A 23870-nucleotide genomic window follows, 5' to 3' on the forward strand; every position below is an offset into this window, starting at 1 on the left:
TGGGCTCAGGCACAGACAGCCCAGAGGGACGTGGACAGTGGGCACGCCATCCAAAGTCGACCCAACCCAGCGCTGGCAAATTTTCCGCCGCCAGCCCATGCTCTGTCCGCGCTTATGTGCGTGTGCTTATTGTCGTGGATGGGAGATGGCGGATGGGGGTGAAGTGGGTGGTTCCCTAGCCTGCCCTGGGTGGTGGTGTTGGTGGTGGGTGGTGGGTGGTAGCCGTCCAGTACCTGCAGTCACGTCGTCCACAGGCCGCTTCGATAAAAGGAGAAATACCTCGCCTGCCCCCTCCCACACGCCTTACACGGTTCTTGCTTCCTCACCGTTGTTGCTCTCTTTACCATCGCGTCCGGTGCCCACACTCTCTTGACATCTGCTCTTCGTCATCGTGCCTTCTTTGCACATCACTCTCTTTTCAAACATATCTATCGACAAGACAGCATCGTCACGTCAATTCCTTGACACTGCATTCCTTTTGGCCCACGCCTGCACGCACGACTCTCAATTCGGTGGAGAATCACTCTTGGTCATACATCGACTTGTACCAGCACTTAAATTATCAGCGACTCTTCGTCTTCATCCTCCAAATCATTCGAAATGCGTTTCACCAGCATCTTCGCCCTCATGGCCGCGTCCGTCGCCGTCGCGCAGACCTCCGCCGACGAGACCACCACTACCATGACCGCCACCACCACCAAGACCGTCACCATCACCAAGTGCAACCCGACAAACACTGCCTGCCCCCTGTACACCCCGACCACGACGATCCTGCCCACCATCAACTCGACCACCAGCGTCGTCGTTCCCTCCACCACCTCTACCTCCTCCTCCACCTCCTCGAGCCGCTTCTACGCTGCCTCCAACTCTACCACCTACGGCCCGACCGCCACTGCTCCCTGGACCACCAAGTCTTCCGTCACTGCCATCAAGACGTCGGCCGACTCTGGCGTTGCTCCTTCCTCCGGCGCCCCCGCTACGACTTCCGCCCCCGCCAGCGCTGGTAACGGTCTTTTCGTCCAGAGCGGTCTGCTGGCTGCTGTTGTCGGCCTTGCTGCCATCGCTCTCAACTAAGCGCGTCGCCACACTCATCCAACATGACATGAGTACCGAAACTTATTGACTCCTTTGTTACCTTTACTTAATTCGATTCTACCGATACCACCATTTATTCTACGGGGATAGGCTGATTGGAGAACTTTATAAATCTTAACAACTACTATGGGTGTTATATCTATCGGAGAGCGTTTTGGAGCCTTGGCTACCGGATGGCCTTCACTTCTGGCCGTAGACTTATTGTTTGGGCAGTAGGACGGGTTGGAGGAGAGTTTATACCTAGTCGGAGTTGCCCGCATACATACCCCTATATGGTGCACATACTCTTTATTTGAATGACACGATCATGAAATGACCTCACTCTGGATGCTTCACTGCCACTGGCATGCGATTCGTTTGTGAATGACGCACAATGGCCGCTTCAATACATGATCTCCATCGAGGAACTTGGACGACTCAGATCTGCTATGGACGTTTCACAAGCACCTCACTTGAATCTGCCTTGCCCCGAATTCCTCTCAACAAAGCCAATGTCTCTGACTTACATCTCGTCTGACAGCCTGACAGCCTGACAGCGCATCAGTGGTAGTGCGCCTGCACCTTTGAAATGAAGTAGGCCTGCTTTATATAAGATGGTTCAACTTGAGGGAAATGGCAAGTAAGGAGGCATGCGGTCTTGTATGGAAGAGAGCCAAGACAGCATTAGCCTAATGTAACACAGCTCCTGCCCACCGTTGGGACTTGAAAACGGCGGCCTCGACCAATGGCGTCTTTCCAAAAGGCCTCTTTGGTTCGATGGCTGTTTCCACGCACTGATTCGCCCACGTGGTTGCCTTACTAAAGGAACGGGCCGCTGGTTAGGTCTCGTCAACAAAGACATTCAACGTCGCCTCCCCATTTCTACAGATCCGCCATCTTTCTCTCTGACATTGACCTCTCACAGAAACCTCTTGCTACAGTAGGACATGGCTGGACTTCATGTTGTTCAACTCTGAATTCTGCACCGAACAAGGATGCCACAACGCCGCCTCGGGTTCCGACGGTTATGCGCCAATCGAGCACCATCAATACGCACGATCCCGGCAGCTTGCATCCCTGCATCGATCGCTTCGATTGGCGCCGAAGAGCAGTTTACGCTTCACCTGCGCTGCGCTGCGCCCATCGACCTCCTGCACAGGTCAAACTTCAAAAGACGAGAGCACTCGAGCACAGGAATGAATTAATCTACGCGGTGTACAGTACCCAAATCCGAGACCTTTTTTCCTCCCCATTCCAGCTCTATCCGGCGCGTTGAACCCCGCGAAACAAAAGCAACCCCTCCAAGGCAAAGAACTCCAAACCCGCTGCGCCTATTACAGATTATGCTTTGGGCCGCGTCGATATGAATGCAGACGCAGCCTTCGGTTCCCTTCCGAACTGCGTGGGTCTGTTGCTTGCCGACCTTTCGCATCAACTTGAAACCATTTCCTTGCTTCGAAAGCAGTCCTGATGAAGATTGTATTGAGGACTGCCAGCGTGGCGATGCGGTCGGTCAGTGGGTGAGACGCGGGGATCACTCGAGTCTATGGCCACAAGGGGCATGGCCAAATGACGGCTTCGCGTTCGCTCTGTCCCAACCACTGCTCCACGCCGTCCTCCTTTTTTATGCGTTGCGCGCCGATCTTTCAGCAATTCCCCTGCGCACAACGGTCGCATAGCGTCTTGTCCGCCGGTATACGCTCCTCACAACCGCATACGGCCTTGTGATCACATTGCTTCATCGACATATTATTCGTTTGTGGCTTGGCGTGGGAGCAGGTGCTGCTATTGGAAGGAGAGTCGATCATGATTTCGGTGGTGGCGTTCGTCGGATATCTTTCTCAACATAAACCTTGAACAAGGTTAGGACGACTTCTTTCGCGCGGTCCGGTCGTTTGAATAGCGTTCACGGCTCGGCCCGCTGAAACTGTTCTGACGGAGAAACCGGGGCTGCCAAGTTTCGAGAAGGGACGACGCAGACAGAGGGCGCCCAAGGTGGACGGGTGTACGGTGGGCTTTGCTGGTAGCACGACAAGCAAGGTCTCTTGAGGTTGGGCAGGTCCGGTTTTCGAAGGGGGTCTTCTTCGCATGAGGTGTCGGTAACGGTTCAGTCTTTCGATTGTCAGCTCCATCGTTCCAGAAGGGATGGGACTCATACGCTTATATACGTTTTGCCTGCCAGCACCGCACACACACACACACACACACACACAGCCGTCCTCTCGCGCTTGCGCACAAACGCACACAAGCTCACTTACATCTGACAATCGACCCGCGTTCGCATGCGGGCTACGAGACGCGGAGGAGCCATGCAGGGTGGCACCGAACCTACATAACCTGCTTCGTCGAATCCCGCCCTCGTCGCCTCTCAAATTTTCTGTCTTGCCGGGGCTGTGGCAGTGCGCCCCTTGCCTGGGCCAACCGGCTTTTGCCTATTGTGCAGTTTGTACTTACGCTGACCCAATACTGCAGGATGATACGTTTGATGCTAAATCATCATCCGGTCTGCGTGATGTTTCCTTCTCGTCTGGTCTTTCAGTTTCCTAAAGTCATCCTGCTTCGGGACCGGCCTCTTCCTCCGGCAGGAAAGACTTTGGGCACCCTGTTGGCCAGGATGGTGCGAGGTCTGACTTGGCAACACGGCAAGCTTACGGGTTCAGGACTAGGACCTGACTCTTGATGCCGTCCGCTCTGCAGAACATGGCTGATTCACCCCTCTCACCCCTCTCTCTCCTCTCCTGCTTCACCAATGCGCCTGGACCAACTCGCTTCGACATTACTCCGTCGCACTGAATCAAGAAGGTTCACTGTCATCTTCATGCTCTCCCCCACGTATTGCAACCTATATCACCCGTCCATGTTGAGCATCTGACAATTGCCAGCCTCCTCGACAAGACAGGACCAGACCAAAGTATGGCCTGTTCTGGCGCAATATCGACTCGAAATTTTTTGATGAGGTGCATTAGTGGATCAGGAAACGGGTACCTGACCGAACCATTCCCACTCCGGTGCGCAGCGTGTGGAAACCCTGCCATATCCGACGTGATATGGCCGGGGGACGGTTTGCAGATTTGAGAACGAGTCCGTTTGTGTCGACAAGGGCTTGTTGAATCTCGACTCCTTTTCACCTGCAGTACGCGAGGTCAATCCGCTCTCGGGGCAGCGCCAACAAAACCGCTCAACAGCAAACCGGGCGACCGGCTTTGACTATCCGGCGAAGCTATATTCACTTGCATTCAACAGCTGTGCGTTACGGGAGTGAGACAGGCCGTTGGGTTTGTTATCTACCGACCAATGGCTTGACAGAATAAGAAACCCGAGGAGAATCTGACAGAAACCAGATCCGGGGACGCGCGATTAGGCTGAGGATGTTGTGCAGATGGAGTCCCTCTGTACGGCCGAAAGAGACGGTGGAATGACATGCTGAGAACGACTTGCGCGGCACCCCGGCTTTCTGGGGCAAACCAGTCCACTCTTCCAGAAAAGACTTTCCCGCTTGAGGCTATCCCTGAGGGCCGGTGCCTAGGCCTACTGTTCCTTCGACCTTGCCGGGGTCAGGGGTCAGCTGTCAGTTTTCAACTTCGAGCGCCGGACACACTGCATCAGCATGCTTGAACTTTGCATTGGGGGGGGGGGATTTGCCGGGTGAGCCATTACCACCTTCTCGCACAATCGGCGCTCCTTGACATGATTTCTTCTTCTACCGAATCACTTTGAACGGAAAACGCATCGGCTGCATCGTGCGTCACGGAACATCTTCCCGTCCACACAAGGCTCTCGTCGCTGCTCGGCAGCCCCCACCAAGGAACCATGTCACCGGGATCCTTTCTGAGCCAGTCGACACGGCCCGGGGAGCTTGGTGGGATGTCCCGCGGAGGAGGGCCATTGGCTGGACATAATCTCGCATGCCCGTCACCTGCCTTGTGCATCCTGTGTGCTGTGCATTTCCCTCGCTTGCGAACATCCGGGACAGAGGGGTGGCCCATGAGCCCGCGAAGATGGGGATCTTCGAGATCCCCTTCTGCCGCTTGACAAGTCAAATTCTACAAGCCGTCAGCAACGTTTCCTCCCTCCTTCTGCCGGAGCCAAGTCCGGCGTCCGATACCTGCATTCGTTGTGCGTGTCGGTCATTTCTCTTCTCGCCTTTTTGCAGTTATTTTGGGCAAAGGTTTTGCCGCGGCACGCGAGGTATTTCTCGTTGAGGCGGGGGAGGAGGGCTTTTGTTTGCCCCTCCCCCCCGGACGTGAAACGAAACGGGGTCTTCCTGGCTCCATGTGCAGTCTTTTTGAGAGCTGTGCGGGAAAACAACGTGGCAGCATCCGGATGCGCCGCTGTCAACTGTGAGATGCGACGAGCCTTCAGCTATGCCGTCTACTGCCATGTGGCCCTTTGGGATTCTCTAGTCTGCTTTTGCCCATAGGTTGTGGGCGTTTTCTCCTTCTGGATGCATGCGCCGAGGTATGCACAAAACACAGCGGCACTGCGCGGGTGGTTTTTGAAACGTAAGAAAGGCGGACCCGCGTTCCCCGGGAGGGGCATTAGCAATGTAAGATTTAGGGAAATGCCCGTTTTGGGACTTTGAATACTGGGCCGGCATCGTGAGATGTTTGGTTCGGCATGCAGGATTTGTGGTGTCCGACGTTTTGGGAGGTCGCTCAGGGGTGGGTGGATGAGAGGTGTTCATTTTGAGGGGTTGGCAAGGTGCAAGGGGGTTTGTATGGCTCACGATTTCGCTTGTTGGTGGCTCTGATGAAGTTTGGGTATTGTAGGAAGGGTTTGGGTCAAGTCTGGTTTTCTGGATTATTGCTTCTTGTACTGAAGTGCAGGCTTATCGAAGCAACCTGCGCGTGTTTAGTATGTGTTGTGAATGGCACAGAAACTTGGCAAGATGTCTAATGTTCTTCATGCTCGACAAGACGCCTAGACTAATTTAACTGCATTAGATAAATATGACATGAACGAGGCGGTGGTGGTGGTCTTCAAATCAAAGGTTTCCGTCGCCGAGCGAAAAATGAACTCGAGGAAGGGTATCTTCCGTGGACATCAAGTATACCGCCGTTCCCTCAAGGTGTATGACCATGTCGCATATGTAACGTGGCTTTCGATGTTGGCAACTGAGGGGTTGCGTATTCCTAAAGGATACGCTCGCGACGTGGACGACAAAAGATGACGGTAGTTGTCTGGATGCTATCATGCTTTGTGTGGCGCTGGTGATATTTTCCTGCAGGCTTGTCAGTTGATATCCCATCCGCTTGATGCTATTCCTCTGGCAATTCTCATGTTAGACATCAAAAGGATCGATTGGTCTGGCAAGCGATTTGAACGGCCCTTGTGGGGAGGTTTTATACCAGCTACGGAAGGGGAGGCTCTCTATCAGCATGAAAGTGTGTCGTAGTGTTGGAGGTGTATGTATATATGCAACTGGCTTTTTGGTTACTGTGTTTCTGTCTTAGCAGCAATGCACCAGAGCTCCGGTGGCCCAGGTTTCCACTGAGAAATCTTACAAGGCTTCATCTTTTGGAAGAGTATCCACAATATAGCTAGCCCAGTGATACATATTAACATGCTTCGAGCAAGATATTGAGGCTTAGTGTACTTCTTAGAATACATCTGAAGTAATGAGGGAAGCTGACGAGAAGAAGTTACCGAAGGTTTCTTCCTCAGTGCACTGGCTTTGGCTTGACACGTGCTGTGATGTAGGAAGTATGTTGACGAAACGATCAGGCCGTCTTGTACAAGACAATGATCATGCGTAAAGAATGGCAAGAACACCAGCGATCCTGGCCAGGCAATTTTAGGTAATGTCAATGGTCCTGAATACATCATATCAAAGTGCGTTCGATGATATGCTGCCGCTTCTTAGGGCTGGCTTATAAAGTTGTCTTGCACTGCAAGGGTTTGTGCAAAACACAATCCGTACAATACGCTGATAGTCTGTTCTCAAGTCTAGAAAATATACAGACGTTCTGTTGCGGATAGAAGACCGCATTTGTGTAAGTACGGCACATGATATCGTTGCAAGAAACTCTTACCGTCGTTTAGGTGGTACAACAAATGGATATATCCAGGAAGACGGAAAAGAAGAACGGCAGGGCTGCTCGGATGCCTGGTGTAGAATTCGGTTCGCGTCGTGGTAACTTCCATGGATGGTTCTTGTAAGAAATGCAATCTTCCTGCGAAAGAAGGCACCACGACGCGCTCATTGTTGCTGGTGGTTGGAAATGAAGCTTATCACTGTGAAGATGTTTAAGTCTTTCATATTGGAAAGTCTATCCCCAGTCGGGTCCACTGACGGGGGCTGGGCTGCGTCGAGACATACTGGTTGGAGCTCGAGAGTATCCCAGTCTTGTTGCTTGCGGGGTATAAATCAGGCGTGCTCAACTCATCTCTTCGCAAAAGGCAGCAATTACAATAAGTCGTCATGATATTGCCAACGCGTCGTATGGTATCTTGGACATGACAAGTCGAGAAACTACTAGTACCTTAGTTAAGGAATTAAAGGAGGAACAAGTAGCATGGATCTGAATTGAATCAGAGTCAGCGGCAATACACACAGAGTACGTTACATTTGGCCGTGACGACCAGAGACGGTCAATGGAGTCGTTGGAAAGTAAGAAGTTCGGCCCGGAATAGAAACGCTTGTAGTGAGGAAAGGGGCTCGTGTATGGCTAATCGTCCTGCCTCAGATCTCTTCGAAGACCAGTCTCGACTTTGCCATGAGCGATGGCATCAAGGGTTGGAAATCACCTGCCTTTCTGTTGTGGCATATTTGAGTGGTATCATCCACGGACACTGATGGTAGGACAGCCTACGATCCTCCTTCCGATAGCATACGAAACCCCAGTCGCGACGTCGCAACGCATGGTTTCGACTGTAGGTTGAGAATCACATTCCAGGGCAGAAACTACTTCAAATATCACCATCTTGCACTGTGTTTCATTCAGGCCGCTGTAGTAAGGTATTTATAGGGAAGGCCACAAGCGATACAAATGCCTGGGGCTGCTCATGGAAGCAGTGAAGTGTCGAGAATGACATAGGTGAAAACATTTTTCCAGACACTACTGTCTTTCGCTACCCAAAGCTCAGAGTCTTGGACCAAGCTCAACCAACTATTGACACCATACTGAGTACTTAAGATCTTGGCTGGACAGTCTCGGTAATCGACAAAACCAAGGGATGGTGCGCTCGGGAGTACTGTTCAGTCAATGGCCGCGGTGACCAGCTCTCCATTGCGCAGAATTAAAATGCTGTCATGCCGGCCTTCGTCTGAACGGTGCTCTGTTTCCATCGCGAACGACGTTGCCTGTCTGCTTTTGTGCTCTGTTGTTTCTGTCGTATTTACAGGTTTACTCGGGTGTACTGCAGCTTGAGATATGAAACGGTCACACAATAACTTCTAGGTAACTACGTCATGAAAGTGTCAGAAGAAATCCCTACTGGTTTCAGGAAAAAGAAGGCGATATATTTGAACATTGTCGTTGAGAAAGCCATGCTGATTCTGCGGGCTCCGCTCTAATATATAAACTCCGACATAACATCCCGAAGACCAGGACTTAAAATCTGCCCACATTTGAAGAGAATCAGCTGCTTTCCAGGCGGAACCAATTCGGTCGGCATCGTAAACCCCGGAACGGAGTACCGAGAGATCTAACGTCGATCCAGTCTATAGGTGATCCCAGAGCAACAAGACACCAAGTGGCCATCGCATCTTTCCTTTCTGTCTTTGATAGTTTGAGTTCATTCGCTCACCTCGAAACTGATTAGATGTATCTGATGATAAAACGGCGTTGAAGTCATCTTATCGCGATAATTCACAGTGAGGTCGTGAATTCTAGCTATAAGTTGCTGCTGTCCTGTATCTGCATCTGAGACTGGTATTCGAGAAACCAGGAGAATTCCTTGCACCAGCCTCCGGCCATACTCCATGCATTGAATCTTCTTGGCCCATCAACTATTCCGTAGCAATACCGCCACGACCGCGGGATGCAGAGCCATGATGTCGAGTCTACTTCCTCCCCCCTCCTTTATCCCCTACTCACTGATAACTGTGATCGGGTATCGCACACTTCCGCCAATGAGAAGGAACACGAATTTCCGATATGTGCAAAACCTTTCGATTTGAGGAAATAACCAAGTTTTAGGTAGTCCCTTGTCTTATATGAAACATAGATACCAGTATCGGGATCTCAGACTCTCTGCCGTTGTAGCTCCGCGTCATCGTGCCAAAGCCACGGAAGCGGCGCAGCGTCACAAAAGCAGGGGCCGTCAAATCGAAAGACTTATTTTTGAGCCAGATTTTGTTACTTAAAAGGAAAATTGTGGTCTCACCATATTTCTACGCCAAAATTGGACACCGTCTTCCAGAGTGGTTGTATACCCTAAGCCAGCAAGAGCCAACAGTCTCGGTCGAGGCATGTTTTGGAACGCCCGAGCAAAAGCCCCCCCGGAGAATAAGATAGCTCCCCCTGTCACCTTACTTCGTCATTATTGCGGAGGAATGTAACACGGATAGTGATGGCAGGCAGATTCGGATCCGGCTGCCTTCGGAGATCCATCGAGACAACCAACCGGCACGCCTGCCCGAGAAACCTCTGGAGAAATACATGACACAGAACTGCCCTCTGATTGTTGCCTTTCAAATGCAATTGAGGCAGAACCTCTGAATTTATAGAAGTTCAGCCCGTCAACAAGGGAAACCTAAAGGAAAAGCCAAGTCTAGGTTTCTGTTGCTGCTTTGTGTTTGTCAATAGCGCCGCCGTGCCGTTCCGTACACGTCTGCAGAATGCTATAAGAATGCGACAACGCGCATATTTACCCCGAAGACAATGAAACAAAACAATGCAAAAGTCATGCTTCATGTGTCTGTAATAAAAGCCTACACGCACCCAAACAATACATTCTTGGTAGAAGATTTCATCCCTGAGAGATGCCCGAGAGAGCTGCTTCATAGCACTCCTCATCATCGCCACTGCTTCTAACGTATTCATATGTTATTTTTCGGTATGTCGGGGGTATTAATGACTGTCTATGAGTTCCATGGTGTCTTAGTTATCGACTTTCTCGTTGGGCGAGGATGGCTTGTTTTCAGCAACGACTTGGGAAGACGTTCACGATTCTTGAGCCTTCTCAAACCAGGCAGCGTGGCAACGAGATATTTAATACCTGCCAAGCCAGTGTCCAGACTAAATTCCGTGGGCATTTGATCACGAGATGCAGGGGCGGTGCTTGGAGGTAAGTCCACGCTTGCGGGCTGATTACGACATATCACAACCGACCAGCTCCAGCTTCAGAATCAAGGTTGATAAATTAGCATTAGTGAATTAGAGGGAATATTATCAAGTCACAACAAAACAACGCTCGCTCGGACAAGATAGGACCCAAAGTAACCCTCAAACACTCTCCTCGTCAACAGATAACCTCCGACCCTCACCGCTCGCCCCGCCCTTAGACGTGCCATACATCACAATATCATCGTTCATCCTACTCCTCGCCGGCGAGGAGCCCCACGTGGATGATTCTCCGCCGCCGCCAGTAGCCTCGCTGAAGGCGGCCGTCGTCGCCACTGATCTCTTTGTCACGGCGCTCGCGCCGCTGGCCGACTCGTGCGGTCCCGGCGTTGCGCTGGCGCCGCTGCCGGGGAAGAAGAAGCGCCACCACATGCGGAAGGTGGGCATGCACAGCGGCAGGTTGCCCACGAGCATGGCTGTGGAGACCTCGCGGACGCACCAGAGGAACCAGATAGGGGCGGTCTGGTTTGTGAAGACGCTTACTTTCGTTAGGATCGCAGCGAGCATCTAGCTTTCGTTAGAGAAACAGGTCAGAGAGGGCAGTCATTTACTGGGCGCTTACGACGAAGATGCCCAGGCTGAATAGGCAGACGAGCAGTATCTTTCTGTTGAAGAACAAATGGTCAGTTCGGTCGAATCACTGGGTGGGCGAGGGGCGTGATGCTTACTTCCCAATCTTCATGTTCAACCTGCTGATCAAGACGACGGGAATGATCAGAAGGATGAGATCCGTGGAGAGGTTCAATGACAACTGCAGGCTGTTGTAGTGAAGCCAGGTCAGGCACTCCACTGATCGCATATCGTTAGAACAACCGACATCTAGGGACCAAACGATGACCACGACTCACTGTTATCCGGCTCCAACACGAGGTAACCCGAGAACGGCCGGCACCATCCTCCGTACAAAGCGACGATGACTGCGACGTATGCCAAGGCAACATATGCCGAAACAAGCACCCACATCCTGCGATGATGACAGAAGAGACTGTGTGTCCCCGGGGCCAATGTCAGCCATCCTGGTCCATGAAAAAATCTGAACGAACGGGAGGAGCCCACGTACGTCAAGCGGTGGTATAATAACAGAATGCAGCATTTGTTGCCCCAAAGAGTCGTCTGCATGGACGTCTCTGCGAGGATGTTGAGAATCCCGAGCTTGCGACCCACAACAAAGTTATCCTCGGCAGTGATGTTGTCAAGGTCGACGTCCGATACGATCTCGAAGTATAGGAACAGCGCGACGATTGCAGTTGTGTATGTGATCTAACATGTTTTCAGAGTCAGCCGGGGGTTTTGTCACTCGGGAGAAAAATGATTAGGAGAGCACACGATGGGGAACGTACGCTGAGGAGCAACATCAAGATATCATCTGGCGGGATTTCCTTGATAAATTTGCGCTTTCTTACAATATACTGCGATGTGCTTTTCGTCCAAAGGTCAGTTCATCGTCAAATTGAGACCAGATAGTGAAGTCGGACGAACAATCGGATGACAACCGCTGTCATGGCCAAACAGTACCAGACCCAGCACTCCGCCGTCATCTCCACCGGGTTTCCCATATTCGTGACAGGATGCAACCACGCCGAGCCAAACCGAACCGTTCTTCGTATACTCGATTCGATGTTGGCGTCGATGCCGTTGACCCCGAGATCTACCATTGGTGTCCGTCAAGAGCGTTCATCGGAAGTTGTGACTCCAGCATTCAACTGCGACGATGCGCCCCGACGGCATGAGAGGGGTCCATAGAATTATAAGACTCGAAAGGAATTTGAGCTGGCCGCCGACTAGTTCTAGGCTCGGCAGTCCCTGGCCGCATCCGGCAGGTTGCCCGCCGAGTGCCAGGCAAGCCAGAACGACTCGAGGGATGGACGGGCACTTGCCCCTAACGACACAAAGGCCTGTAAGCTCGGATCGTAACCTAGAAGCCACCCGCGCAATGCCATGCCGTCGTTTTGGAGGGGGTATGCGATAGCTGGAGCTATCTGTCGCCAACAGTTGCGTGTGGGCGCGAGACAAACGGCGACGAAGAGAGGCCCGGCGGCTCGGTCGAGGCTGATCATCACCAACTTTGCGCCGAAAACAGCCAACGCCCATATCGACATGGCTTTGAGGCGTAGCACTAGCTACTCATGGGATAGCTTTCCGGGGACTGACTTTCGCCTCTTTCCTCTCTTCTCTGACTCTTGGGTTGCCCTCGTGCACAACATGCTCGCAAGACAAGGGATATCATCGAATACCGACCCGATGGCTGTTTACCCAGGAGGGTGGTTGAGACAAATCAACCGCCGAAAGCAGGCGCAGTTTTGATTCCAGCCTCACTTTCGGAGTTGACGCCGCCTCCACGAAACAGTAATCACAAATAAGGCCTGGAACACAGACGGAGAGGCAATTGCCCGTTACTCCGTCTTCTTGTAATTGTTGCCCGCCTGGGTATATTCGATGAGCCTCACAGCTGAAGGCCTGCTGGTTCTGCACTCTCAGAAGGCGGAAAGGGCGAATGATAGGACACCAACACAACGATAGCAGCGATCCGTTTACAGTTCATTGACTGCTTTATTGTGCCAGAGGCATGCTGCGTTGGCCAGGTTGAACTTGGACACATGAGGTTATTTCTCGGTGAACTGCGGCTGTGATGGATGAAGTCAGAGCCTTGCCCCCCGCAGCTTCCCGCTCTGCAGCCGCTGGCACATTCCGCGCGGAGGCCATGCAGCCAAAGATGGCGGCACCGGTTGCAAAGTCGACGCAGGACGGGAGCACCAATTAGTGGGCAATTAGGGTAATTACAGCGCCCGCTCGGTTCAGCGTGGGACTTCTTTTCTTGGAACCCATTGCAGCTGGCAGTAATAGGTGTAGTCGGCCGCAATGTGATTCGTTCGCATATCCTGCGGGTGAGATTGGATCGAGTACATAGGAAAACCAACTGGAACGGCGGGGATTGGTGTGCTGAAGTTCGCAGATCGTCCTGAACGGATGCCTGTGGGGGAACGCTGCCAAGGACGTCCTTCCTACAGGCCAGGTGACGGCGAATCGGCTGTCTTGCACAGATGACTAGGCCTCGAGCAGGGTGGTGGGCATCTCGTTGTTCGATGCCGGGTCGCAATGTTGAGACCTTGAACCCGCACAAGAGTGTCGCATCGTTGTTCGACCAGCCTTTGGCGCGCGACCCGTTTGCCTGCGAACAGCGTGAGAAAGCGTCGACAAAAGTCATCCGGAGCTTTCTCACCTGAGGGAGTCTGGGTGACGACGACAAGGCTCGGAGAAAATGGTAGCCGTGGGCGACTAGGTAGGTATTTGATTATGGTTAAGTGGGTTCGACCTAGAGATGGATGGAGGCTCTTGTCTGACGAGTTGAGCGGAATTTCGACAGCCGCGCTAAAACGATCTGGATGTACGGTCTTCATTGTTGCTTCTTTTGCGTTTCCGCGGTTCCGTGCCTTGAGGTCGGCGTTCGGATATGTTCGCCGACAAAGATCGACATTGTTTGTCTGCTGCCATGCCGAAGATGACGTCTGGAAGTTGACCTGGTGGATGCAAATGACGGAGGTGAACTGCAGGGAATGTCGGCCGTGTCCTAAAAATGGTATAATTTCTGCGGAGGGACGCAACTTTCAAGAGTCCAGAGATGCGAGGTTGAGACAAGGTTGACTGTCGAACTGCAGCTGCAGAGGTAATGACATAATTCTCAATCTTCAAATTGCCTGGCTGAAGACGTGATGAAGTTCGGACCACTTGCAGCGGGTGCAGTAAGCTTTCAGCGCAGGCTTGATTGACCTCGAGGTTCGAGACGTGCAGGCACCGCAGTACGTACCGACTCGGGTTGGACAGACCGACAGGCAACCTAGCAGGGGGCTCTGGACCCCCCGCCTTGAGCATCGAACCCCCACGAGTGTCGCACGCACGTGAAGGAGCCCTGCGGTTTTGTTCTAGAACTGCGTTACCTAAGGAAATGCCTGGGGGGTTGGGCCGCGGAAGAAGTCGGGCGCAACTGTTGATGACGGGCTTCGTCGCATGCGAATGCTTCACTCGGTCTTCACATCTCCCGACTGAGCGTTATCTGGAGCCGTCACGAGACACTCATCAGACGCACCCAGATCTAAATGAAAGAATGGCCCGAGAGAGGGGTAATGAGGGCGATCACTGGCATTCGGAGCCCGAGGCCAGTTCCTGGCCAGTTCCTTGCATGTTCCATTGAGAAGGGCTCAGACTGTGGACTCGAACTGTGAGAGTCACGAAAGAACCCGATATTGGATCTCTGGACAGGCAAGTACCGGTGGCGTTAGATTAATGCGAGCTGGACTGTTGTTACTCTGACTCCATAGCGACGGTTACATCCAGTGTCTGGTCCCCGTTCTCGTACATGGCATGCGGCGGTGCAGTGCCCGATGCCGGCTGGGTACTATTCCCAATCTTCCGCAGCAGCTGTCAGTGTCAAGTCGGATGGCACCCCGACTCGAGGCCAGTGGACATGAATCCGCCGGCCGGGACGGGATGTGGTCGACTGCCCAGCGCCCAGCATGCGGGTGCCACCTTGGGCAGTTGACAGGTCAGCTTTTCGTCTTGGCTTTCCTCTTTTCTCCTGCCGCTGGTGATGTCTGTATTCGTATGTATGTAGTTTTCTGGATATATAGTCCGAACCACACGGGCGGGAGTCTGTTCACACACACGGATAGGCAGGACTCAGCACGCGGCTGGGAACTCACCGGCCTGCAGTTCGCTTGGCGACGAACTTATGTAGCGAGGCACCGGCGCCGTTACCGATAGGGGAGGGGTTCCACTAAATTTGATAACTGCTGGCTAGAGTCCTCTGGTGATCGGGGCGCCTGGCCAAAGAAGGGTATCGTGTGAGAAATTTTCTCAGCCGTGATATCTAGCAGCGACTCTCCGCTCTCCTGACGGGGGAGTCGCGGTTTTGACAGAGGCGGGTGATGCTTCGGGCTTCCTCAACGGTTGGTCATCGCAGGCTATTGTTTCCCCGATATTCCCTCCGAGCCGAGGGGCTAAAACGAGAAGCTTTTCGTCCCATGGCGAGGGACGAGAGTGCAGACCGCAGAGGGACCAACCTAGTCAGGGTCTCGTTGAGCACAGACAGGACCCTTCAGTCTCGGATCGACTTGTCGGGGCAGGCAACTTAGTCAAGGCATTTACCAAAGAAACCATTGGTGACTGTGAAGCGGCTCGCACTCAAGGTCCTGAACTGTGGACATTAGTGTGCAGTTGAAGAGCATCCGGCCAAGTAATTATTCCTGCAGTTGGCCAGGGACATGATACTGAGGTAAGGTACCTAAGCATGCAAAAGGCCCTCCGCGTCTCCAGCGGTGCCTGATCTGATGGAGGCGGGGATTTCCGAACCTGACAGTGCAGTCAAAGAAAGACCGGACATGAAACCTCGTTAGGCAGTTGTTTCGTCTTCTCGGAATGGAAGCGTCAAATGCGCCCTGCTGCCCTGCCCTGAACGTCCTCCTCCTGTCCCGGTCGGTTTCTGCAACGGTGTGACGGGAGCGCAACACGTACCAGCTGCTTCATTCAATCTTCCACGGGCCATCAGCGTTCACCCGTCAACCCAGGCTGTCCTTCTCTCTTCCCATTAAAACCGCGTGTCCGTCGGCAACGGTTGCTGCAGAAAAAAGAACATGGCTTCCTTGCTGCGCAGAAAGTGCTGGTCGAGTGCAAGGAAAACCCTTGGCAGGTTCAGTGCGCTGGGCACGGTCCAGTTCCTCAAGTTAGCGACCCTCAACATCCTTGATAGTCCCAAAGCTTGGATCCGCCGACATGCGCAAAAAAAATGTGTCCACGGTCTCGCTGACCAGTCATGGCCCTCCAATGCCAGTGCAACTCAACCACCCATCCATCTGCATCTGGGCAGCCCATCCCATCCGCCTCCAGCGTCCATCCTTCTCTGCCCGGGGGTGTGTCCCCCCACCATTATCAGCTGCTCGTCCTCTGCCGCCGGCCGCTGCTCGCCGTCCTTCTGCCAGCCTCTCTCCACCAAGAGAGGCAGCTTTTCTCTGCTGCCACCCTCCCCTTCTTGACTTCATCCATCACCCGTTAACCAATCCGTCTGACGTCTCTGCTACCCAACAATCGAGAGAGATCACGCATCCTCACCAAATTCTTTGGCGCGAAGCACTTGCGCTTCTCGCATTTGACACGTAGGGCAACCTCCAACTCTCCCCACGCAACTCGAACACGACCCCACGACCACCTGTGCTGTGCATTCCCCTTCTTCATGCGCAATCTACCGACAACCTCCGACCAACTGACTTTCCGAACTACCTCTTCGACTATTGGTATTGATCAACTATCTCGACGATCTGAACCACTGAAAGTGAACCGGGCGGAGAAAGGCCTACGAAAAGATTTCGGCGCATTGGTATTTTTGGAATTTGTGCTTCGGAACCCGAATTAGCGGCTCGGAAAATCAGTGTCGCCATGATGGACGCCGCATCTTGGAACCAAGATCCGGCCTTGGCGCCATCCCACGATGAGGAGTTCCAGCAGTTTTTGAACATGGGAGGCATGGGCAACTTGGGCGACTCGATGGCCTTCGACTTCAACGATTTCCAGTCCGGAAGTGGCTCCGGCATGATGCACCAGTCCGGCCGTGAACAGCTCGACACACAGATGGGAGGAACCGACGCCAATATGGTCATGAGCAACGCCAATGCCGCCATGCAGACGCAGCTCATCAACATGACCACTGCAGCTGCGCACCCTGCCATTCCCACGCAACTGATCCCTCCGCCGACTCCCACAGACGCCATCACCGAAATCGATGCTCAGATCCAGTATCTGCAGCAGCAGCGCGTTCAGCAGCAACACCGCCAGATTCATGAGCAGCATGTCTACTACACCAACCAGCATGCAGTTCCCCCAACCCCCCAAAGCCTTGAAATGCCTCCCGCTAGCAATCAATTTTATTCGGATCAAAGCCGAACCCCAATGTTCGACAACCGGTACCAACGGATGAAGGAGCAGCAAGATGTGAGGTATTCTCGTTAACGATCCCGAAAGCGCATCGCTGACTATTTCAGATGGCCTTTACTCCTTTGGTGTCGCCTGCCGTTACGCCGTTAGATCCCCATTTCCAGATGGAAGCCGGTGGCTTTACAATTCCTGGCGCATATTTCAGCCCTCTTACCTCTCCAGCCCTTCATGCGCAAAGTGACCAGGGACTTTTGTACGACCGCCGCTCGTCTCTGTCGGCGCACAACTCCCCCGCCGAGATGGACGTTGAGACATCAGCAAACGCGCAGCCTGCGGCGATGGATTTGGCCAAGAAAGTTCGCAAGAGCAACGCAAGAGTAAAGGCCAAGTCGAGTGTTCGCCAGTCTCCCATTACGAAGCCTCAGCGGAAGAAAGCTGGCCCGACACCAAAGATGGTGTCGCAAGCCCTCACTGAGATGCAGGAAGTGAACGAAGATGGGCTTGATCAGATGCTGCCTTCGACGGCCTTGCCTGCCCCTATGAGCAGCGAAGAGTCCGAAAATGCATCAGTCTCACCTGAAAACCTGTCCGACATGCCGCCACCACCACTTCCCCAGAAGGCGTCGAGCAAATCACCATTCATCCAGCCTCAACCTCAGCCCCAGCCACACCCCGCGATTCCGGCTCACATCCAAGGAAAGCCCTCGCCCGCCACACCAGCTTCCCTCATGAAGCTTCCCTCATCCAGCGCGAACAACTCAGCAGCGTCAAATCCCCAAGACCTTGGGCCTTCGGATCATATCGAATCCTTCGAACTTCCCGAGTCCGTCAACTTCAACTCAAGACCCCAGCCTCCGCGAATTGATACGGCAACGCCGACTCAGTCGCCTTCAGATCCAGGCTCGGCTAGGGCTTCGTCGTTCCAGCCGCTGCCATCTCCCATCTTTGCGAAACCGACTGCCGCTGCTTCAGCGAGCGCAAGCCCGAACCTCGCACCGGGCTCCACGGGTCCCTCGGCACGCAGGACGCCCCAGCTGTTGGCAAGGGGAAGCAAGGGTAGCGGGAAAAGGGGAAGTGTCAGCTCGGTTCACGTCTCTCCTGCTCTGCGACCCAGGATATCACCTAGCATCAAGCCGCTTCTGCCTGGCACGCCCGGCGGGATGTCTGCCGAGGATACAGCCTCCCGCCTTTTGGCTTCCAAGTCAAACTACCAGAACATTCTCGAAGGCAACACTGTTCCTGGCGTCACTTACCCGAGCGAGCTATCGACGAACCTCACGTCCAAGCGCACGTCCCACAAGATTGCGGAACAGGGCCGAAGGAATCGCATCAACTCGGCACTGCAGGAGATCGCAACGCTTCTTCCCCAGCCGCTGAAGGAATCGGGCGAAAGCGACAACGCCGACAAGAAGGAGAAGGACAAGGCGGGAGGCGCACCGAACAGCAAGGCTAGCACTGTCGAATTGGCGATTGAGTATATCAAACAGCTCAAGCAGGAGATTGCCGAGGCCAACAAGAGGGCTGAAGAGCTCGAGAAGAAGCTGGAGCGCATGGAGCCGTCAGGAAGCACGGAAACTGTTGAACAAAAAGAAAGCTCGACAGAGTAATGGGTGCGCATTAAGGGTGGCTTATGGAGCCTTCGGTAGCGGGATATCCCAACAGGCACGATATATACGAGGTAATCTAGGAGCATCGATGGCGGGTTATTTGGATTTGTATAATTGCTAGGTTTATGTGGCCATGTAAACGTCATATACCATGGCGAAAATAGGTGCGAAAGGATTGGCTCATGTTCCAGACCTTCTAGATCTGGGCATAGCACACGGTAGGATTGACACCTTGTGATCATGGGCCATGTTCCAGGCGTCACAAAAGTCGTCGCACAAAGTGTGGCTGTATATTGGGTATCACAAATGTAAAAAAGAATAATGATGCATCGTTCCTATTTCCCGTCGCACGTGGATGCGATTTGATTTTTGTCTCTCCCCTCCGAAACTGACGTCCGAACCCCAAGACAACCCAGCTTTCCGTAAAACGCCGGCGTGACACACGCAATTATTGGCTGTCCCGGTTGTGTTCCAGAACGTCGACGTCGAGCTCCTCCATGACCTCCACGACGAGGTTGAGGCTCTCCATGAGGCCGTTGACGGAGACGCGGAGCATGCGGTTCGTGGTCGCTTTGTAGTTGACGCGGAGGATGGCAGACTCGGAGGAGTTCTCCTCGATGGAGAAGGTGCGTCTGACGAGCGGCGAGAGCTCCTTATCGACTGCGAGGGCCTTGTGGGCGACGGAGGCCAGGCGCGGGGTAGGGAACGGGACGTCGATAGTTCTGCGGAAATCTTGTCTTAGCTTTCTTTTTGTGATTTTCGTCGGCTTTTCTTTTTGTCGCAAATGACACAATGCGCGACACACCTTGCACGGACTACAATGCGACAAGTGAGAGTCGGGAACTTACAATGAGCATGGGAATTCGGTATCAATTGCGTTGTCCATGGCTGCGGTTTTTGCGGGAGTGGATTGGGCTAAGTGTGGGCGCAAATGTTTGGAGGGGTTCAGGAATGGGGAAAAAAAAGTTGGTGTTTGGCTGTCGGTCTTTACAAAGTCGTCATTGGAGCTGGCGGCGGCAGCGCAAAAAAAGGTGTCCCGCCCACCCGATGATACATAGCTCACCGCGGGACGGGATGGGATGGGTTGACCGGGACGGGACAGGACAAGACAGGATACACAAGGGCGGACAAACTCCTTCTAGATGGCAGCGGACAGCTCAGATCAGAAGAAGACAAGGTGCCCCGCCATTCCACGAGGGTGACACCAGACAGCGCATGCGCACAGGATCGCTGCGTCGACAAGTACTGCGCAAGGCTAGAACCTGTGCAAAGATACTTTGCGAGCAGCTTGCAAGGTGCGGCAGGTTGATGCGGACCTGGACGACGTGGGGTTGCCTAGGCGCTGGGCTGGCTGCGGCAGCGCAAGACTCAATGCCGCCCCCCGATAAGCAAGGCTAGACTCAAGACGGCGGGAGGGATCACTGCGAAGGGCACTGAGGGGCAGTGGACATCGATGGATTTGTTTTGATGGGTGTTCGGACTCCTTCGTGGGCGACAGTCAGTGGTCAAACAGCCGTCAAAGAGCTGGTTCGGGTTTAGAGACATGAGCTGGAGGCGGGTGCGGTTGCCTGAGGCGCTGAACCACGTCGAACGATTCGTCAGGAGGCGCGGGTGGTCTGTGCTTCCCCTTGCTGGTTGTCTCGACAACGGCTGGCAGCCCGGCAGCCAGCAACCAAGCTTCTCCGTAACAACAGTCGACCCTTGCTGTTTTGGGCCTGCCCCATATTGACCGCTTCGGCCAAAATAACAGCAAACCATACAAAAACACCTGCATCGGTCGCTCCTAACCTTTGGAATACCTTCCTTTTCACCATCTCGTACTCTCGCCAAAATCTCTTCAATTCTTGCGCTGCCGCAGGAAAGCGCCGCTTTAATCGCCTCTGGGTTGGATTGATTGCACTCTGCCTTCGCTTCGTCAGGAATACCTCCCTGCCTTCGCCGCCGACTACAGATCTTGTTGTTGTTGTTATTGTTTCAGACCCGACGATTCCAACATTCCTCACCCGCAGCCCAACACATCTCGCTCGCATCCGCACCTCCGTCGCTGCCTTCCCTGGATCGCGCATTACTTTGCATACAAAGAGTAGCCTCGCCTCTGGATAATTTCGGCACCTGCCTTATCCTTTCCGAACCAGGCCCGCTTGCACCTGCATCCAAAAGAAGGTCCCGTCGCAAGAGCAATTGCCTCATCCAAACACCATCAGAGGAAACAAAGTGTCACGAGACCAATGGCCCCTTCTTCTAAGAGCCCAAACATGGGCCAGGTTATTGAGTACATCCCAGGTAAGCTTCCCTTCCCGTCTTCGGACCTCAACCGTCCATTCGCATCGTCGCCATCATGTCGCATCATTACCCTGCGCGGAGTCGGCACTCAAGATCGTCGCACAGCGACCTGAGCGCAACACCCTCCAGCATGAGCGCGGCATCGCAACAGATCCATCCCTACTTTTATTGCGCATACTTCCCGATCTCCTTTCTGACTGTCCTCTCAGACCGGCTATACCTGGCTGCGTACATCCACCCTCCCACGGCCGAGACCATCTTCCCCTACGGCGAGCCCGTCCAGACCTCCCCCAGGAAACGATCGCAGAGAGCCGCCGAAGGGCCTACTCCCGTTCAGTCCGCCGCCGTCCGCCCTACGCCTTACTACTTCTCCGTCGACGACACCCTCCTCTACAACGCTTTCCACCACGACTTCGGCCCGCTGCACATCGGTCACCTGTACCGCTTCGCCCTGCAGTTCCACGATGTGCTCGGTGCCAAGGAGAACAAGGATCGCCCCATCGTCTTCTGGAGCAGAGCTGACCCCAGAAGTGAGTACCAGTCTCAAGGCGCGATGAAAACCGGTCACTAACAGTCGCCCAGGTCGCGCAAACGCCGCTTGTATGCTCGCCTGCTACATGGTTCTCATTCAAAACTGGCCGCCTCACTTGGCGCTGGCCCCCATCGCCCAGGTCGACCCCCCTCTGATGCCCTTCCGTGACGCCGGATACAGTCAGGCCGACTACGGCATCACCGTTCAGGACGTCGTCTACGGCGTGTGGAAGGCCAAGGAAGAGGGCTGCTGCGCCCTGGACAACTTCGACCTTGATGAGTACGAGAAGTTCGAGAGAGTTGAGCACGGAGACTTCAACTGGATCACACCACACTTCCTGGCTTTTGCGTCACCCCAGCACACCCCCGTCGCCAAGGTCATTGAGGGCACTGAGGAGTGGGATGCGCTCCCCAAGAGCATTGGACAAGTGGATGCCAACAAGGCGCTGCCCCAGCCCTTCAAGAACGTCCTGAAGCACTTCACTGAGCGCAACATTGGCCTTGTTGTCCGCCTCAACTCTCCCCTCTACTCTCCCTCATTCTTCGAGTCCATGGGCATCTCCCACCTGGACATGATCTTCGACGACGGCACCTGCCCGCCTCTCACAACCGTCCGCAAGTTCATCAGGTTAGCGCACGAGACCATCACCGTCAAGAAGAAGGGCATCGCCGTCCACTGCAAGGCCGGTCTGGGCAGGACAGGTTGCCTCATTGGCGCCTACCTCATCTACCGCCACGGCTTCACCGCCAACGAGATCATCGCCTTCATGCGTTTCATGCGCCCCGGCATGGTCGTCGGTCCCCAACAGCACTGGCTGCACATCAATCAGGGTATCTTCCGTGAGTGGTGGATTGAGGAGCGCATCGAGCGCAAGCTCCGCAAGGAGATGGCTGCCAACGCTGCTGTCCCCAGCACCCCCATCCGCGCCATGCAAAAGACTTCCCTTCGCAACGGCCAGGCCTCCACACCTCCCCACCGCAGCACATCAAACAGGACGCCTTTGAGCGAAGTCGACCACGACCGCAATAACATTGGGGCTCAGGAAGACTACCTCCCGGCGCCAACACCAGGACAGCCAAGAAAGACCAACAGGGCAGGTGCAGACCGTCATCATCCCTACCAAAGAGCACCTTCATACCACGCAACTGTCGATGGGGAGGGCGCAATCCACCAGGAGACGGAAGTGATTTCCGTCCACAAGCAGTCTCGCGGCCCCAACGAGTCTGACGAAGAATGGGACATTAGGATGCGCACACACAGGAAGACCTCGCAGTCGCCTACTCGCAGTGAAAAGCGATCAGTTAGCCACTCCGCCGCCACTGTGTACCAGACATACATCGACAACGATGCCAGCAACGATGCGGAGAACATCGGAACACAACGCGTCAAGAACCTTGGAGACCGCGTTAGCAGCGCATCAGGTGTCCTCACCAAAGTTCGTGGCAGCAAGCGTTCGGGCGATTCGCCATTGAGGACCAAGGAAGGAGTACGAAAGACGAGTGGTCGAGTTGGCAGCGTGGGCAGCTCAGCGATGTCCGCGACGGCCGCCTCGACCGCGCGCAAAGTCTCTGGCGCGTAGGAGCGCCAGAGACGTCTCGTTCGTCCAGGACTAAGAGTCACTTCCGAGGACCACTAGGTGCTTGCTGATAGCCTACTAACCACTTATGATGATGATGATCACGACCGGTCCATGTCGATCTGCATGAATTGGCGTTGGGTTCTGGCAACCTTGGAGATTGCGGCAAAGGGGAACTGGTGTTCAATGGGAGGAAATCCAGCGTTGGCTGGTATGATGTCTACGACATTGCGAAACGATTATGACGATGATGGTCACTTCGGCGTATCTGACGAGGGCTTTTGCATCTTCTCTCTCTACCTGCCCAGGCATTCAATGCATATATACCAGGGCTGGCACGGCAGCCAGCCGGTTCAAACTGCTTGGAGGGTTTCTCACAAACGGCGTTCATGGGGCATAAGGGTGTTGAGTATTGTAATTGTATTTGTTTGTTTGCTGTTTTCAACATTATTTTTTGGTCGTTCCGTGCGCATGGGCTAGAGGCAGAGAGGAGAGGTCGGGATGGTAGGCAGTGGCAGTGGGCATGCCTCCTCCCGGAGAGGTGTTGTGAGCATCATCGTCAGAATATGATGGATACGCTTTGCCCGCTT

General features: G+C 53.9%; 5 protein-coding genes across 5 annotated transcripts; 3 read left to right on the forward strand and 2 right to left on the reverse strand.

Annotated features, from left to right (window-relative positions):
* Positions 1-600: 600 nt before the first annotated feature.
* CGGC5_v001088 (uncharacterized protein) lies at positions 601-1074 on the forward strand (the record flags this gene model as incomplete). Its single annotated transcript, XM_032029950.1, has 1 exon — positions 601-1074. The coding sequence occupies one exon, from the start codon at positions 601-603 to the stop codon at positions 1072-1074; it is 474 nt and encodes a 157-aa protein (XP_031890681.1).
* Positions 1075-10463: 9389 nt separating this feature from the next.
* CGGC5_v001089 (uncharacterized protein) lies at positions 10464-12016 on the reverse strand (the record flags this gene model as incomplete). The annotated part of the gene is made up of 7 exons (XM_032029951.1): positions 10464-10868; positions 10924-10966; positions 11030-11150; positions 11210-11346; positions 11422-11621; positions 11702-11780; positions 11841-12016. 7 exons carry the CDS (start codon positions 12014-12016, stop codon positions 10464-10466), a joined length of 1161 nt encoding a protein of 386 aa, XP_031890682.1.
* A 4771-nt stretch (positions 12017-16787) lies between these two features.
* nuc-1 (Phosphorus acquisition-controlling protein) lies at positions 16788-18889 on the forward strand (the record flags this gene model as incomplete). Its single annotated transcript, XM_032029952.1, has 2 exons — positions 16788-17339; positions 17390-18889. The coding sequence occupies 2 exons, from the start codon at positions 16788-16790 to the stop codon at positions 18887-18889; spliced, it is 2052 nt and encodes a 683-aa protein (XP_031890683.1).
* A 448-nt stretch (positions 18890-19337) lies between these two features.
* Positions 19338-19775, reverse strand: PCC1 (EKC/KEOPS complex subunit PCC1; the record flags this gene model as incomplete). The annotated part of the gene is made up of 2 exons (XM_032029953.1): positions 19338-19611; positions 19738-19775. The coding sequence occupies 2 exons, from the start codon at positions 19773-19775 to the stop codon at positions 19338-19340; spliced, it is 312 nt and encodes a 103-aa protein (XP_031890684.1).
* Positions 19776-21144: 1369 nt separating this feature from the next.
* On the forward strand, positions 21145-23283 carry cdcA (Tyrosine-protein phosphatase cdcA; the record flags this gene model as incomplete). Its single annotated transcript, XM_032029954.1, has 3 exons — positions 21145-21172; positions 21382-21702; positions 21755-23283. 3 exons carry the CDS (start codon positions 21145-21147, stop codon positions 23281-23283), a joined length of 1878 nt encoding a protein of 625 aa, XP_031890685.1.
* Positions 23284-23870: the final 587 nt, after the last annotated feature.

Source organism: Colletotrichum fructicola (genome assembly GCF_000319635.2).
Source record: "Colletotrichum fructicola Nara gc5 chromosome Unknown KSG_Nara_v1_contig01, whole genome shotgun sequence".
In the NCBI taxonomy this organism is placed as follows: Eukaryota; Fungi; Ascomycota; class Sordariomycetes; order Glomerellales; family Glomerellaceae; genus Colletotrichum; species Colletotrichum fructicola.